Consider the following 12,758-nt stretch of genomic DNA (forward strand, 5'->3'; position numbering starts at 1 on the left):
CCACCTCTCATGATCATACAATGCATATATTGTGCAATAGTTTGAGGCATGCAATTACTCATTATCACACATGCCAAAGTCATCATCATATACATCTTATATATAAAAATCACATATAATTCAATTCAATTATTAGACTCCTCATATTCATTGAACTCGTCAATTTAACTTTTCATTAAACTCCATAATAAATAAATCATTGAACTTCTCAATTTCACAATGTTGTACTTTACCCATTTACAATCATTGTACTCCAAACTTTCAATCAATTATGGAATTCTACTATTTTACACATTATTGAACTTCTCATAAATATATTTTCATTGAACTTCACAATACTTAAATCATTAAACTTCTCAAATTCACAATCGTTGAACTAAATTAAATCACCACTTCATAGTGGGCTTTTCAAACAAAGCAAGTCACATTTTCATTTTAAACAATTTCACACAATTCAATCATCAAATATTATTCAACAAACTAATTAACACACAAAAGTATAGGATATAATTTTTTTAGTTACATCAAATCTTTGAGAAGTCAAAGGTTTCATCTTTTAAATACTCACTCTTAAAGCTTTTAAGAAGCTTGAATAGTGTCAATGGTAGTCACTTTTCAAGCATTTACAATGAAATTCATCAATATCCACTTTTAAGCTAATTTTCACTAATAATTCAACATTTTTTAATACTCAAAATTCATTCTTGACTCATGTAAAAGTACCCATAGGGTTTTTTAGCTTCCTTTAACTCTCATTAATATCATTGAGCCCTTTAATGATCATTAATGGGACCACATTATTTTCAACCAGCATGTCTATGAGGATTTTCGAACACTAAATGCTCTTCAACCACCAATCCTCATATATTCATTAATATCAAGTTTTCTTAACTTAATCTACTCCTATTAGCTCTATTTAAGTCAATGGGCTCAGACCTATAGCCTCTATGAACTGAAAATTAGCATTATCAATTAAATCCTAACTTCTACTATCAAAAAAATGGAAGAGAGAAATAAGTAAGGAAGCTTACTTCTGATGTTTAAAAGCTTTAAAATACTCCCAATACTTAGTTTCTCCAAGCCTTAACACGGCTCTTTTGCCTTTCTCTCGACTAACTTTTGTTTTTCCTCTATTTTTTGCTTCATTTTATAATTTATGATAACAAAAATGTGACCATGCGCTACGGTGCATGGCATAGAAAGCACCTCCCAAGCGTGTTGCCACACATGCACTGTGATAGGTTATCCACAAGTCGTAGTTCATGGCCAGAATCTCCCTTCTTAGAATTTCTTCCTTTTTCATTCTTGGGCAACTCGATTCTCCTTTAAAACTGCGTTTAAGATTGAAATTGAAACCAAACACACTCGTTAAGCCCTTCTGGCCACACACCTCTTTAATACACCAAATTAATCTAATTTGGCTTAATTAATCTAGTCTAAAATTGAGAATGTTACATCTTCTTCCTCACTTTGAGGTCGACTAGGTTGGAGAGAGAATGTCCTAAAGGGGAGTGAGAAAGCCATTTCTAACTAGAATCATATATCATTATTATATAATGATAAAACACTACTTGCTGCGACATATAATGAATCCTCAATTTTTTGCCCAAAGGGAGCCTGACATCAATTTTCTTTAGACTTTTTGATGACGTGAGCCTTTTTATGAAAAAAATTTGCCACAACATCTAATGGTGTTGGGATAGTTTGATGCATATAGTTTAGTCTGAAAATTTATTCTCTAAGGAACAAATAGATTAAAAGTACCATTTGGATAGACCTTTTTGTAGTTGCCTGTATCCATGAAATTGTTTCCCCATGAGTAAAACTTATATGATTAGGTCCCTCGAGGACACTTGATAAAAGTGGAATGATGCAGAGAAGATTACATGGCCCCTGTGTAAGGATGACACGCACAAATTGAGAAAACTTATATCATTAGATGTATAGACATTTCAAGATATAGATATATATATAAACCTTTTGTGACTATTATTGTATGAATTATATAATATGATAAATGAATGTTCCAATTCAATTTTTTGCTTCAAGTGTTATTTTGTTTATTAATATGGTGTTATACGAATATACGTTTGTAATATCTTGAAAATATGATGGTATTAAGTAAAAATATTTGAATATACATTAATGATGTTTTGAAAATACAATATTGATGCAATATTCTAAATATATGTTTTAAGCCATATTCAAATATAAAATACATATATCTTGAAAACAGAGATGATAGAGATTGTGTTTCACTTTTAAAACTTGTTTTATTTGAATATCATAAATAAATATCTTAAAAATTAAGGCGACGGAGGCTATATTTCACTCTTGACCCTCATTTTATTTGAATATAAAATCTCATATTATGAGAAAATGTCTTAGTATAAAATGTTTACATTAAATGCTATTTAGCTTCAACCATATGCAATCATTCTTTCACTATATATATGGAATCTTTAAGGAAAAGCAATTTAGCTTCTGAATATTTAAATTTGAGATTGCATATCCTGAAAATATTGTCTTGGTGTAAAATGTTTTACATTGAATACAATTTAATTTTAGCCATAAGCAATCCTCTTTTCACCATCATGTAATTTTCAAGAAAATGTAATTTAACTTTCATATATTTGAATATAAGATTACGTATAGCAATGTCTTAGTGTAAAGTGTTTTTATTGAATGCAATTCAACTTCTCTAAACAATCATTCTTCCACTATATTTCTGCAATTTTTGAGAAAATGCAATTTGGCTTCCTCATATTCAAATATGAGATTACTTATCCTAAAAATAATGTCTAATGTCAAATATTTACATGAAATTCACCTTATATTCGAATATGTTTTTTGTATATTGCTAAAAAAATAAACAAATTTTTACATGAAAAATACCTTATATTCGAATATTCTTTTTATATATTCCAAAATATTTTAATCTTGGTGTCAAAAATTTTATATGAAATGCACCTTATATTCAAATATTTTTTTTTTTTGCATATTCTAAAATTTTTTTCATTTTACACCTAGGGCGACATATTGTATTCATATTCATTTATTACATCCTAAAATTCATATAATAAGAGTCAACAAAAAATGAATTTCCATATCCTAAAATGTGTATGCACATAATCATATATGCTTTATAAATGAAAATCATTTCATGGACATGGACATTAAAAAAAAAAATTCCATCCTTACGGTACTTTTAATCTATTTACCCAAGCTTCCTTCTCCAACATCTGGATTGCTACTTTCTTCTCGCACATCATTCTTGCCTCCTACCCTTGTTGTACTCATCAAACTCTCCTTTCTTTTTCTTTTCCCTTTCATTTGAAGGTTCATTTTCCTGCAAACCATACTTTGCTTTCAACTTCTTGGAGTTAATTACAAGGCATAAACACAAATTAAGCAACCAAAAGTTTGATGTTTTCACCTCAGCGCTGTTATAGTTTTGATCATGAGGGTCAAGAAAAGTTCATGTCTTCAGCATCAAGCAATCCTCCCCGCGTGCCTTTCCCACCACAACCTCCTGCATTATAAGAAATGATTAAAACGTTAATCTCAAAGATACAAATATCAGAAATATTTTTCAGACAAAGCATTTTATCCACTCAAACTAATTAAGGTTTACCTACACCTTTAGTACATGAACTTCAAAATGTCACAAATTAAAACACCCTAGTCTGAAAATGTTATTTAACAGGAGTCTTCCCAAAGAACTGGGGGGGGGGTTTTGTAACAGATAAGTCAAAGCATAACCTATGATGGAAAAAACGTAATGCAAGCAGATGGCTATAATCACTCAGCACATATAATTGACTTCAACATCTTAATTGGAGTAATCACATGTTGATAAACGGAACTCAGTATTGGCAATTTAATCGTTTTGAATATTGGTGTCTGGATAAATTTTTAATGAAGTAACAGAGAATGGATCTGCACTTTCTGATGAACAGATTGAACAAGCCTGTGATACATAAGTGTAATCAATATTATTGGAGACATGGAACCTAGAGATCAGGATCACCTATTAATGGACTCGTGTATGGCATGTTTATACGTGCATTCATGATGAGATTGACCTAGCTAGCTTTCATGGACTTTGATTGGATCGTTGACCTAACTAGAACTCTCGAAGCACTAGACCTTCTCTTTGATTGACTTTGTACAATCACTTGTCAGGTTATCCAGAGTCGGCCCTTGGATGAACAAGTTGAACTCGGCATGGAAATTGGGACAAGCTTCGAGCTGGGGGAATTGCAGTGAGCCACCTATTTATTTTAAAAAAAATATATTTTTAATTTTAATTTTATTTATAAGTGATTTTCAATATATTTTATTAAAATAAAAAAATTAAAAATTTTTAATTTTTTAATTTTTTTCTTACTAAATATGCATTCTTTAATAATATTTTTTTATCCAAATTTGATGAAAAGTGAATGAAAAAATTTGTGATAAAAATTTAATAAAATGACCTATAAATAAAATAAAAAAATCTTTTATCTATATCTTATAAACAGAAGTAGAGGGAGTATATTCCATCAAGAAATTTGAGTCTAGCACAAAGATTAAACTCTAACGCAAATTAAAGTTTAAATTTTCCCTCAAAAAAATTGTATATATTTAATGTTTGATCATGTTTTGAATAAAATTATTTTTATTATGAGGACACTCGTGCAGGCCAAACAAAATTCTTATCAAAAATATTTTTTTTAACTAAAATACCCTTGAAGCAACTCTAAAAAGGAAATACCCTCCCTCTATTCTTTCCAGTTTTGCCGTCACAGACGACAACGCCGTTCAAACTTTCCAAAGACTGACATTTCCAGCGATGTCTTTTTTTAAAAAAAAAAATTATCATATATCATACAACAAAAATTCACTACTTTCTTTTGGAGAATCTCAGGGACATATTGGTCATTACAACCTTTTCTTTTAGAAAGAAACCTTGGTCCTACAACATAACTACAAAAATTCAAAATTCTGATTAATAATTAACTTGCCAAATTAGCTCTAACTAATTCTCCCCCGGAGTGGAATCCAACCTAGCCTAGTTGGGGTCATGTTCAATTGTACTTCCCATTGTGTTTCTGTCCAACACGTTATTTTCCTTCACCTATGTTGAGGAGGTAGGAATGTTCATAGGAGAAAACATGGGATGGGACTAAAATTATTCACAGCATAAACTACAAGAGCAATCAAAACTCTGGAGATCCATCGCTCTGCATTTCATGCTATACATTACAATCTGTCATCAAACCTATACAAAAAAAGCCCCACCCAAATTTCATCCCTTGGCAATCCAAGCTCCAAAAGGTTGTATAATAACAAAAGCAGCAGCCATCATACACCTCAATACACAAGACTTGGGCCGCGGCCACCCCAGAAAACTGACAGGACAAGACTGATCAGTAATGGGCAACATGCTGGTATGCCAAGCTACTGCTAGTGCTTGGCTGAGCACCAAATCTTAAGGTTGGATGCAGCAGTTCTGCTTCTGGAAAAGAGCTGTTAGATCGCACTTCAAGCAGCAGATCTTGATCGGAACTCTCATCGACGAAGTTGAAAGAATCCAGCATACATGGGCTGCCATCAGCCGGCAGAGCTATTAGGCTTTTTGGACTGAAGCAATAGCCATCTTCAAAGACTTCCTTGCCTTCACTGCCAGTCTTCATCATGATCACCCTTTTGGGACTTCTAACTGTTGACTTCAGTTCTGGAAAAACAAAAGGATTGTTAAGAATTACTATTCGTTTATGCCATAATCACCAGAGTTAACCAGCAGCACTTCTAACTAACAACGGTTCAATAGGACTTTAAATCCTGAGTTGCATCGCTAACTAAAATCTCAAAAACAACAAGAAGCCTTATCTTATTAGATGGGTTTGGCTATATGAATTGCACAAAGCTATTGTGCTCTATCATCAAACAAGCTTTTGGAAATACTATTAACAAAGAGATATCGTTCAACATCTTCCATCATAATTGTTCTCTTTAGTCTTCCTCTACTCTTCCTTACAAGGCTCAAAACTATTCGTTCTACTCTCTTCCACGACCTTCTTTGTATATGTCCAAATCATCTCAAACGACTTTCTACCATCTTCCTCTCAATAGAAGTCATGCCCAATTTTGTTGCATATACTCATTTTAAATTTTATCTTTTCAAGTATACCTAAACATCTATTTTAACATTCTCATCTATACTATTCCAACTTTATATTCCTGTTGTCCCTTTAAAACCTAACATTCACTACCATATAACACGATTAGTCTTATAGCAATTTGATAAAACTTCCATTTTAAGCTTATTAGGTACCTGCCGATCACAAATAACTCCTAGAGCGATGGAGCCTTTCTCCATTTAAACCACTCAGCATGTATTCTATGTGCAACACTACCTAAAAGCTCAATAAATTCCAATGATTATTACCTGAGGGCATTGTTATTGCAAAGTTGTTTTTAGTAAAATTTAAAGATTAGTAACAAATACCATTGGTTGCAAGCAAATTGAGAACCTCTAAGGCAGTAGAATAGTAATAATCACAAAGAACTTAACAAAGGGAAACTTTATGTGATAACAAAATTTAGCAAATCAAAGTTCAGGTAGGTTGTTGTTGTGATGAAGTTCAGGTAGCTTCTTATAATTGTGTATTTTTAATCATAAACAGTAGCACGTTCACGAAGTGTCAAAGTGCCATGACAATCATTCCAACAGCCATGTGTTTTACCAGTTTAAGCAAAACCAAACTGAAGTATCAGTTTTACACAATTCAATTTTGCATCAGCATATAATTTCGTGGAAAAGAGAGTAGATAATTTCAAGGCCTTGGTATATAATCATTTTTTTCCTCGAATGCAGAAGAAAAGGATAATCGGCTAACCAGGAAAACTTTGTTTTGAGATGTCACGCAATCTGTTCTCATTTGCAGCATTACTTGATGCAGTGCCAGTACATCCAAGAGCAACAGGATTGTCGTCCTGATTTTTATGTCCCTGCATTCGTAAAAGGATGTGATAGCTGATAAGTATCAATATCGAAATTTATCACCACACAACCAATGATGTCTACATCATAAGCCAACATAGACCTTAAGTAAATCATATTGTTCAACCCATTTTGACTGTGAAAAATCAGATAATGCAAGCCTTTCCAAAGCCTGGCAGTCTTCAGAGTTTGCCCCCGATGAAGAGGTATCAAAGACACCTTCCCCAAGAAGCTGTTGAAAGTAAGTTAAGTTCTTTCTGAACTGAGAGCTGTTGAACATGCTTTTAAGGCTGCACATTCAAAAAATAAATAAACCATAACTATTGTTGGATTCAACCTTCACATCATAAATTGCCTTGAAATTCAAATATCAGAGGCACATAAAAGCTTGGAATACATATAGTTTATTTTTCCTTTTTTTGGGTGATAAAATACATAAAAATTCTTAAACATCCAAGACTTAGATTGTAGCAACCGGATTTTTAGTACACCACTTTCACAAATTTTGATACACTTAAACTTACTATCCAATTTAGAAAGATAAAAATTATACAGATTAAAAATTCATTACAAGCCTGAAAGGATTATAACTTGCAACATCAGAAAAGTTTCCTCCAATTAAACCTGTATGATAGAGCAACTGACCTGTCAGGAAGTTTAGCAGTATCAACTGCAGGGAGACATTTCAGTAATTTTTGCTGCTCCTCATTTGTCATGTTCCTCATGAAGACCTCATGGTTGACAACATCCTAAGCCAAACATGGGAACGAGTATACATAAAATTCCAGCACTTCATAATTATAAAGAAGTAGTGTTGACCCATATATCAATTAAGATTAAACATGTCCAAGCTTGTATCACAAGCTGGCATCACCAAGTTGGCCCATATGCCATTGGAAATTTCAACAATGCTACAGGTATAGAGAACAAGAAAGAACCTATAAGGCCAAAAAAACATGAGCAAATTATATGGAATAAAAACATTGCATGTTCTCAAAAGTTATGATAAATTAGACCGGTAGATTGCAAAAAACATGCAATCTTATCGCTAGTTTTATTTATCTTTCTGGCCTCAGTCACAACCTTGAGTATAAACATATTTGTCAAGTTATATTTCACAGTGCAATCAAAAGAGACAAAATGGAGATATAACTCACAATTAAATCTATTGAGCACAGTGGTGAATCACGATATCCAAGGATTTGTGAAGTTTCAGGCTCCCTGACACTCCAAAAGAAAAAGAAATGTTAGCATGAATTGAGGATATTCTCTCGGGTTCTTCAATGCTGGAGAGACAATTTCTCCACATTCATTATATTTCTTCACAAATTCACGTACACCAAAAAAAAAAGGCCATCAACATAGGATTTAAAATATGCTGATACTCATGCCTGCCAGACTAACAAGCTAGAGAAAAAAGCACTTGCCTTTTAAGTTTCTCCTGCTGAATTCCTTGACTAGCAGAGTAGTTGATATTTTCAACCCCCAGAGATGGAAAGTTCATGCCAGTGAAATCATTATGCATATCAATGGCACCAGAGCATGAATACGCCTCACTTGTTGGGCAATGTTTGTTATCAAATGAAAGGGAGCTAGCCTCAGATTCTTCCTCACGGGCTATAGAGCTGGGATGCCTAATGAGAACACTTCCATGTCCTATCTCAACAGAGACCATTGGTGTTTCACTTTCAAAAATAAGATCCTCTTCAGAAGACGCAGAGAAATAGGACTGTTGTTCATGAAGAATAGTACATAAATCTTTTGTGAGCTTCTCAACAGGAGATGGCTTTTGACGGTTCACGCAGGTCCTCTTTTTTGAGGGCACTGTGGCATCCCACACCACTGACTGAGCAGGACCTAAAATCATATGCAGATGCTATCTGTATTAGAGTTAGAACTACATGTTTTATGCAAAGAAAAGGAAAGATATATATGTTATGAGAAGCATGAGATTGCATATGTGGCATTACAAAAGAGTTCTTGTTCTAAGATAACAAAACAGATAAAGATTAACATTTGTTAGTAAAAAATTTATTACCTAAGAAATACATTCGCAAACAGATAAATTGATAACTGATAATCCACATCTAATTGAAGAACTGTTTCTATATATAGATATCACATATTGGATCCATTTTGTCAATACAAAGCCATGATAATTTTTTTCACTAGTCATGCTTCAAGATAACCAGGCCTTGTAAGTCGTGCTGCAAATCCATAATTTATATCTCCCACCCCACCTCCCCCGTTTTTATCATACACTTCAAGATAATGGATTGCCCACCATAAATATGAACCAGCAATAAAAGCCATACCATCTCAATGAAAAGATCAATGCTTCCACAGTCAATGATGAACAAAGAATCTTGCAATTATAATAGCATATAGTAAATGTCCATACTCCAACCTGTCAAGTCACTAGCATCTGTTCCTACAAACTGAGCACAGCTCTCTGAGTTAGAAACAGCTGATCCTGAACTTGATCTATTGCTTGCATCTTCATCTATAACCTTTTGAAATCCTTGATTGTAATCAGGGACAACCCAACCAGGTACTAAATTATCATGGTTCAGCTTTCGTTTGAGCAGTTTCACTTCTTTGTTCTTATTTAATGTTATGTTCCTTGCCCTAGAAAGCCTTTGGTCCTCATAATCATCAGTCTCTGTCCTAGCATGTAAAGGGGTATAGTTTGCAAGGGTTCCCTTAGTTCTCCATCGAGATCCACATGCATTGCATAGCACTGGCTTCTCTGGTGGCCCATTGCGCCAAAGTGGTGTGCCTATAGCAATGCTTAATTGTCAAAAATCGATGCAAATTTTCACTTTGGTTAACAAGAATAAAGATGTACTTCACATGGACAATTGAAAGCACTCAATTCATACTTTATCAAGCTCATGGTTCATACTAAAATAAAATTGTGGGTTTGTCAGAAGTCAAGACATAGCTCAAGCGTCTCATAGAAATTGCAGTTACAGGGCAGACAAATAAAATAAGTCTAAGTGGTGGAGAAATTAATACAGAAAAATTCTGTTGCGAAGCACACAAGCTTTATTAATGATTACTGAACAACAATAACAACAACAAGCTCCTTCATTGAATATATTTAAATGAGACAACTAGGTTCCAACAGGCAACAGTGCTATCTGTCTTTTTCCAAGAGGTACCATTTTTTCTCATTAGAGTCCTTTCGGAAATGAGTAGCACCATTGATTCAAGCGATAGGAGTGCATGGACAAAAGATGCATGCTTTATATGAGTTCCTATAAGCAACAACATGGGAGGGAAAACAGATGCACACACAGACTAACAGTGCAGCCCTCAACTAGTGTTCCAATGAGGAAATGAAAGGGACTCATACTTTGGACGCACAAGGATAGCTAGCTAAACTCAACAAACAACTTTTAAAGGTTAAAACAGTATAATCTGTCAGAATTAATTGTCATAAAGAACTTACATCGCCGGTCTGAATTGTTGGTCATTTACTATTTATCAATAGACAGGCTTAAATGACTAACGTGATGGAAAGTGACATCCTTTAGCAGGGAAATGAAGATCTCAGTTTATTGCTCTCAAGCTGATAGAGATAAAACTCAAACAGAGAAGAGGTGTATACTAATACTGAAGAGAATGTCTTCATTTGAACTGAAATGGACATCGATATGGACAAAACTCAGGTGCACATTTTAGTCAACTAGGTATTGTCCAACATTAATAGCTGAGGCTTACTTTAGACATCACAGTTGAAGCAAAATAAATGAATTAATATCGTTTTTGTTATGACAGCAATCACTCCGCCGAATACAAGAACACAACACTAGCGTTTTAAAAGACACAACACCTGCTAGGCCCTGAACATTTATAACTGATTTAAGTTCAAGATACGCAGTCCTATCATAGCATAAGTTGAAGCTTGAAGATTGATCTTCAGATAGAAGGAAGGAGAGAAAGAAATGACTGAAGAATGGAAGCAATGCTTGGAGCAGGATCCTCTGATTCAATGAAGAATTGCTTAATTCAAGAGGCAATCGCTATGGAAAAAATCTTTCAGATCGCAAAAATGGATCAGCTATGGCATGCATTTTACAAATGCATAACTTTCTTTGTTCTTTTCTACCTCTATTTCTTCAATTTACCGCTTCAAACAGCATGCAGATTGACTCTTTCATATAAAGACCTTAACAGGAATATATTCTGCCTATCAAGTAATGACTCCCATCTCGTATTCAATGGATGCTAGGTATAATTTTGCCAACTGCATTTGCTCGAAACTTAAAATAGTAAAGAGAAATGAAGACGAGAGTCAAAAAAGATATACAAGGAGGAAATCAATAAAGTTCCCAGAAATTTTCAACTCCAAGTACACCGGACAAAAACAAAATTGGTGTTCGTGAATTCATGCACAATTGTAGAAGCCTAAATTCTTTATTTATATTGGTCACCAACTCTTCCCATCCCACACATCTATATGGAGTAGAAATTATCATTTGAGAAGACAGTTGCAGAATACTCTGGGCAAAAAAAAAGTTCAAGAACTCACAAAAGATTCACCAGAAAAAAAAAATATACATATTGGACGAACAACCACTCACTTGTAACTCCACAGTGATAGCAAGGCCCTTGCTTAACCATGTCTCTCGATTTTTCTCAAAGGTAAGAAAAATAAATATGAGGAAATTCACAGAAAAAGGGGGAAAATATTTTTTTTATTGGTGAAAAAAAAAATATAGATGAAGTTTTCTGGAAATATAATAGTTTTCTTCAGCCCTTTTGCGGCATATACAACTGCGTATTGAAGCCTCTTCTGAAACAAAACCAGAATGATAATTTGCAGAAGAAAGCAGCAGCAAGAAAACCCCCCAAACAGTCTGTTCAATAGTCTCCCCAGAGGCAAAAAAAATTTCACATAAATAGCCACAAGTCAACTACAATTGAAGAGATTTAATTTGCGTATTTCAGCTGGAAATCTGCAAAAGACCATTGGAAAGAATCTCACAAACGACTTTGGAAAGAGGAAAAGAAGATGGAATGAGGTTGGAGAGAGAGAGAGAGAGAGGAAGAGAGAGAGATGGAGAGGGGTCTGTGTATGTGACCTCTTGTATTGCATAAGAAGTAAATGTTCAGCTTTCTTTTTATTTTTTATTTAATTTTTACGATTTTATCCCACTTTCCCCTTTTGTTGATGTTAGATTTAATCGAAAGATTTCGATTTTGTGTTCTTAAATTGAAATTTTAAACCTTTTAGTTTAGTTTACCCCATAAGCGGAACGAAGAATGGAAGAATATTATGGCACAGATCGTGTTGACTGTGGACTTTTCTGCTCTGCTTATAAATTTTCAAATCCTCACAAAAATGAAATCTAAAACTATCACATATATCTTCACCAACCATTTTTGCTCTAAAACAATTTTAAATTCATTTTAAAAAATTTTAAAGAAAGGAAGGCCTGAAATGAAATATATATACCATTCAGATTTGATTTAAACAATTTATGTTTTAATTTTTTTGTTTTTAAATTTAAAAGATATTATTAAAAATTATTTTTATTTACATGAAACTAAATGAAATAAAATATGATTAGTCTAATTTTAATTTATACAGCCAGATTGGCAAAAAAGAAAAAAAGAGAGAGATAGAAACAAGAAAAAATTATCTGGCCTTTCTGATTTTTTTTTTCTTTTTATGGGGAGAAGAATAATTGATAATTTTATATTATTCTTTTTTTTTTAAGAAAAGGACAATATTATTAATTAAAAGAAGTAGATACAAGTA

The 12,758-nt window shown here is 33.3% G+C and overlaps 1 protein-coding gene and 1 non-coding gene across 3 annotated transcripts; one reads left to right on the forward strand and one right to left on the reverse strand.

Moving 5' to 3' along the window:
* Window positions 1-1,838: 1,838 nt before the first annotated feature.
* LOC129312218 (U6 spliceosomal RNA) lies at window positions 1,839-1,939 on the forward strand. The gene has a single exon (XR_008593469.1). It is a non-coding gene; the product is annotated as a U6 spliceosomal RNA (small nuclear RNA).
* Window positions 1,940-5,187: 3,248 nt separating this feature from the next.
* LOC129311288 (GATA transcription factor 26-like) lies at window positions 5,188-12,074 on the reverse strand. 2 transcript variants are annotated; one of them, XM_054953501.1, is made up of 8 exons: window positions 11,578-12,074; window positions 9,396-9,767; window positions 8,416-8,845; window positions 8,146-8,209; window positions 7,634-7,737; window positions 7,092-7,278; window positions 6,885-6,996; window positions 5,188-5,719 (listed from the first exon to the last, which is right to left on the reverse strand). In XM_054953501.1, the coding sequence occupies exons 1-8, from the start codon at window positions 11,615-11,617 to the stop codon at window positions 5,412-5,414; spliced, it is 1,617 nt and encodes a 538-aa protein (XP_054809476.1). In that variant the 5' UTR covers window positions 11,618-12,074; the 3' UTR covers window positions 5,188-5,411. The 2 variants fall into 2 exon arrangements, with proteins under 2 accessions (XP_054809476.1, XP_054809477.1); XM_054953502.1 differs by lacking the exon at window positions 11,578-12,074 and adding an exon at window positions 10,443-11,501.
* Between the last annotated feature and the right edge of the window lie 684 nt (window positions 12,075-12,758).

This window comes from Prosopis cineraria, unplaced genomic scaffold (assembly GCF_029017545.1).
Source record: "Prosopis cineraria cultivar Desert tree isolate PC_DT_omini unplaced genomic scaffold, ASM2901754v1 PC5, whole genome shotgun sequence".
NCBI classification, from domain to species: Eukaryota; Viridiplantae; Streptophyta; class Magnoliopsida; order Fabales; family Fabaceae; genus Prosopis; species Prosopis cineraria.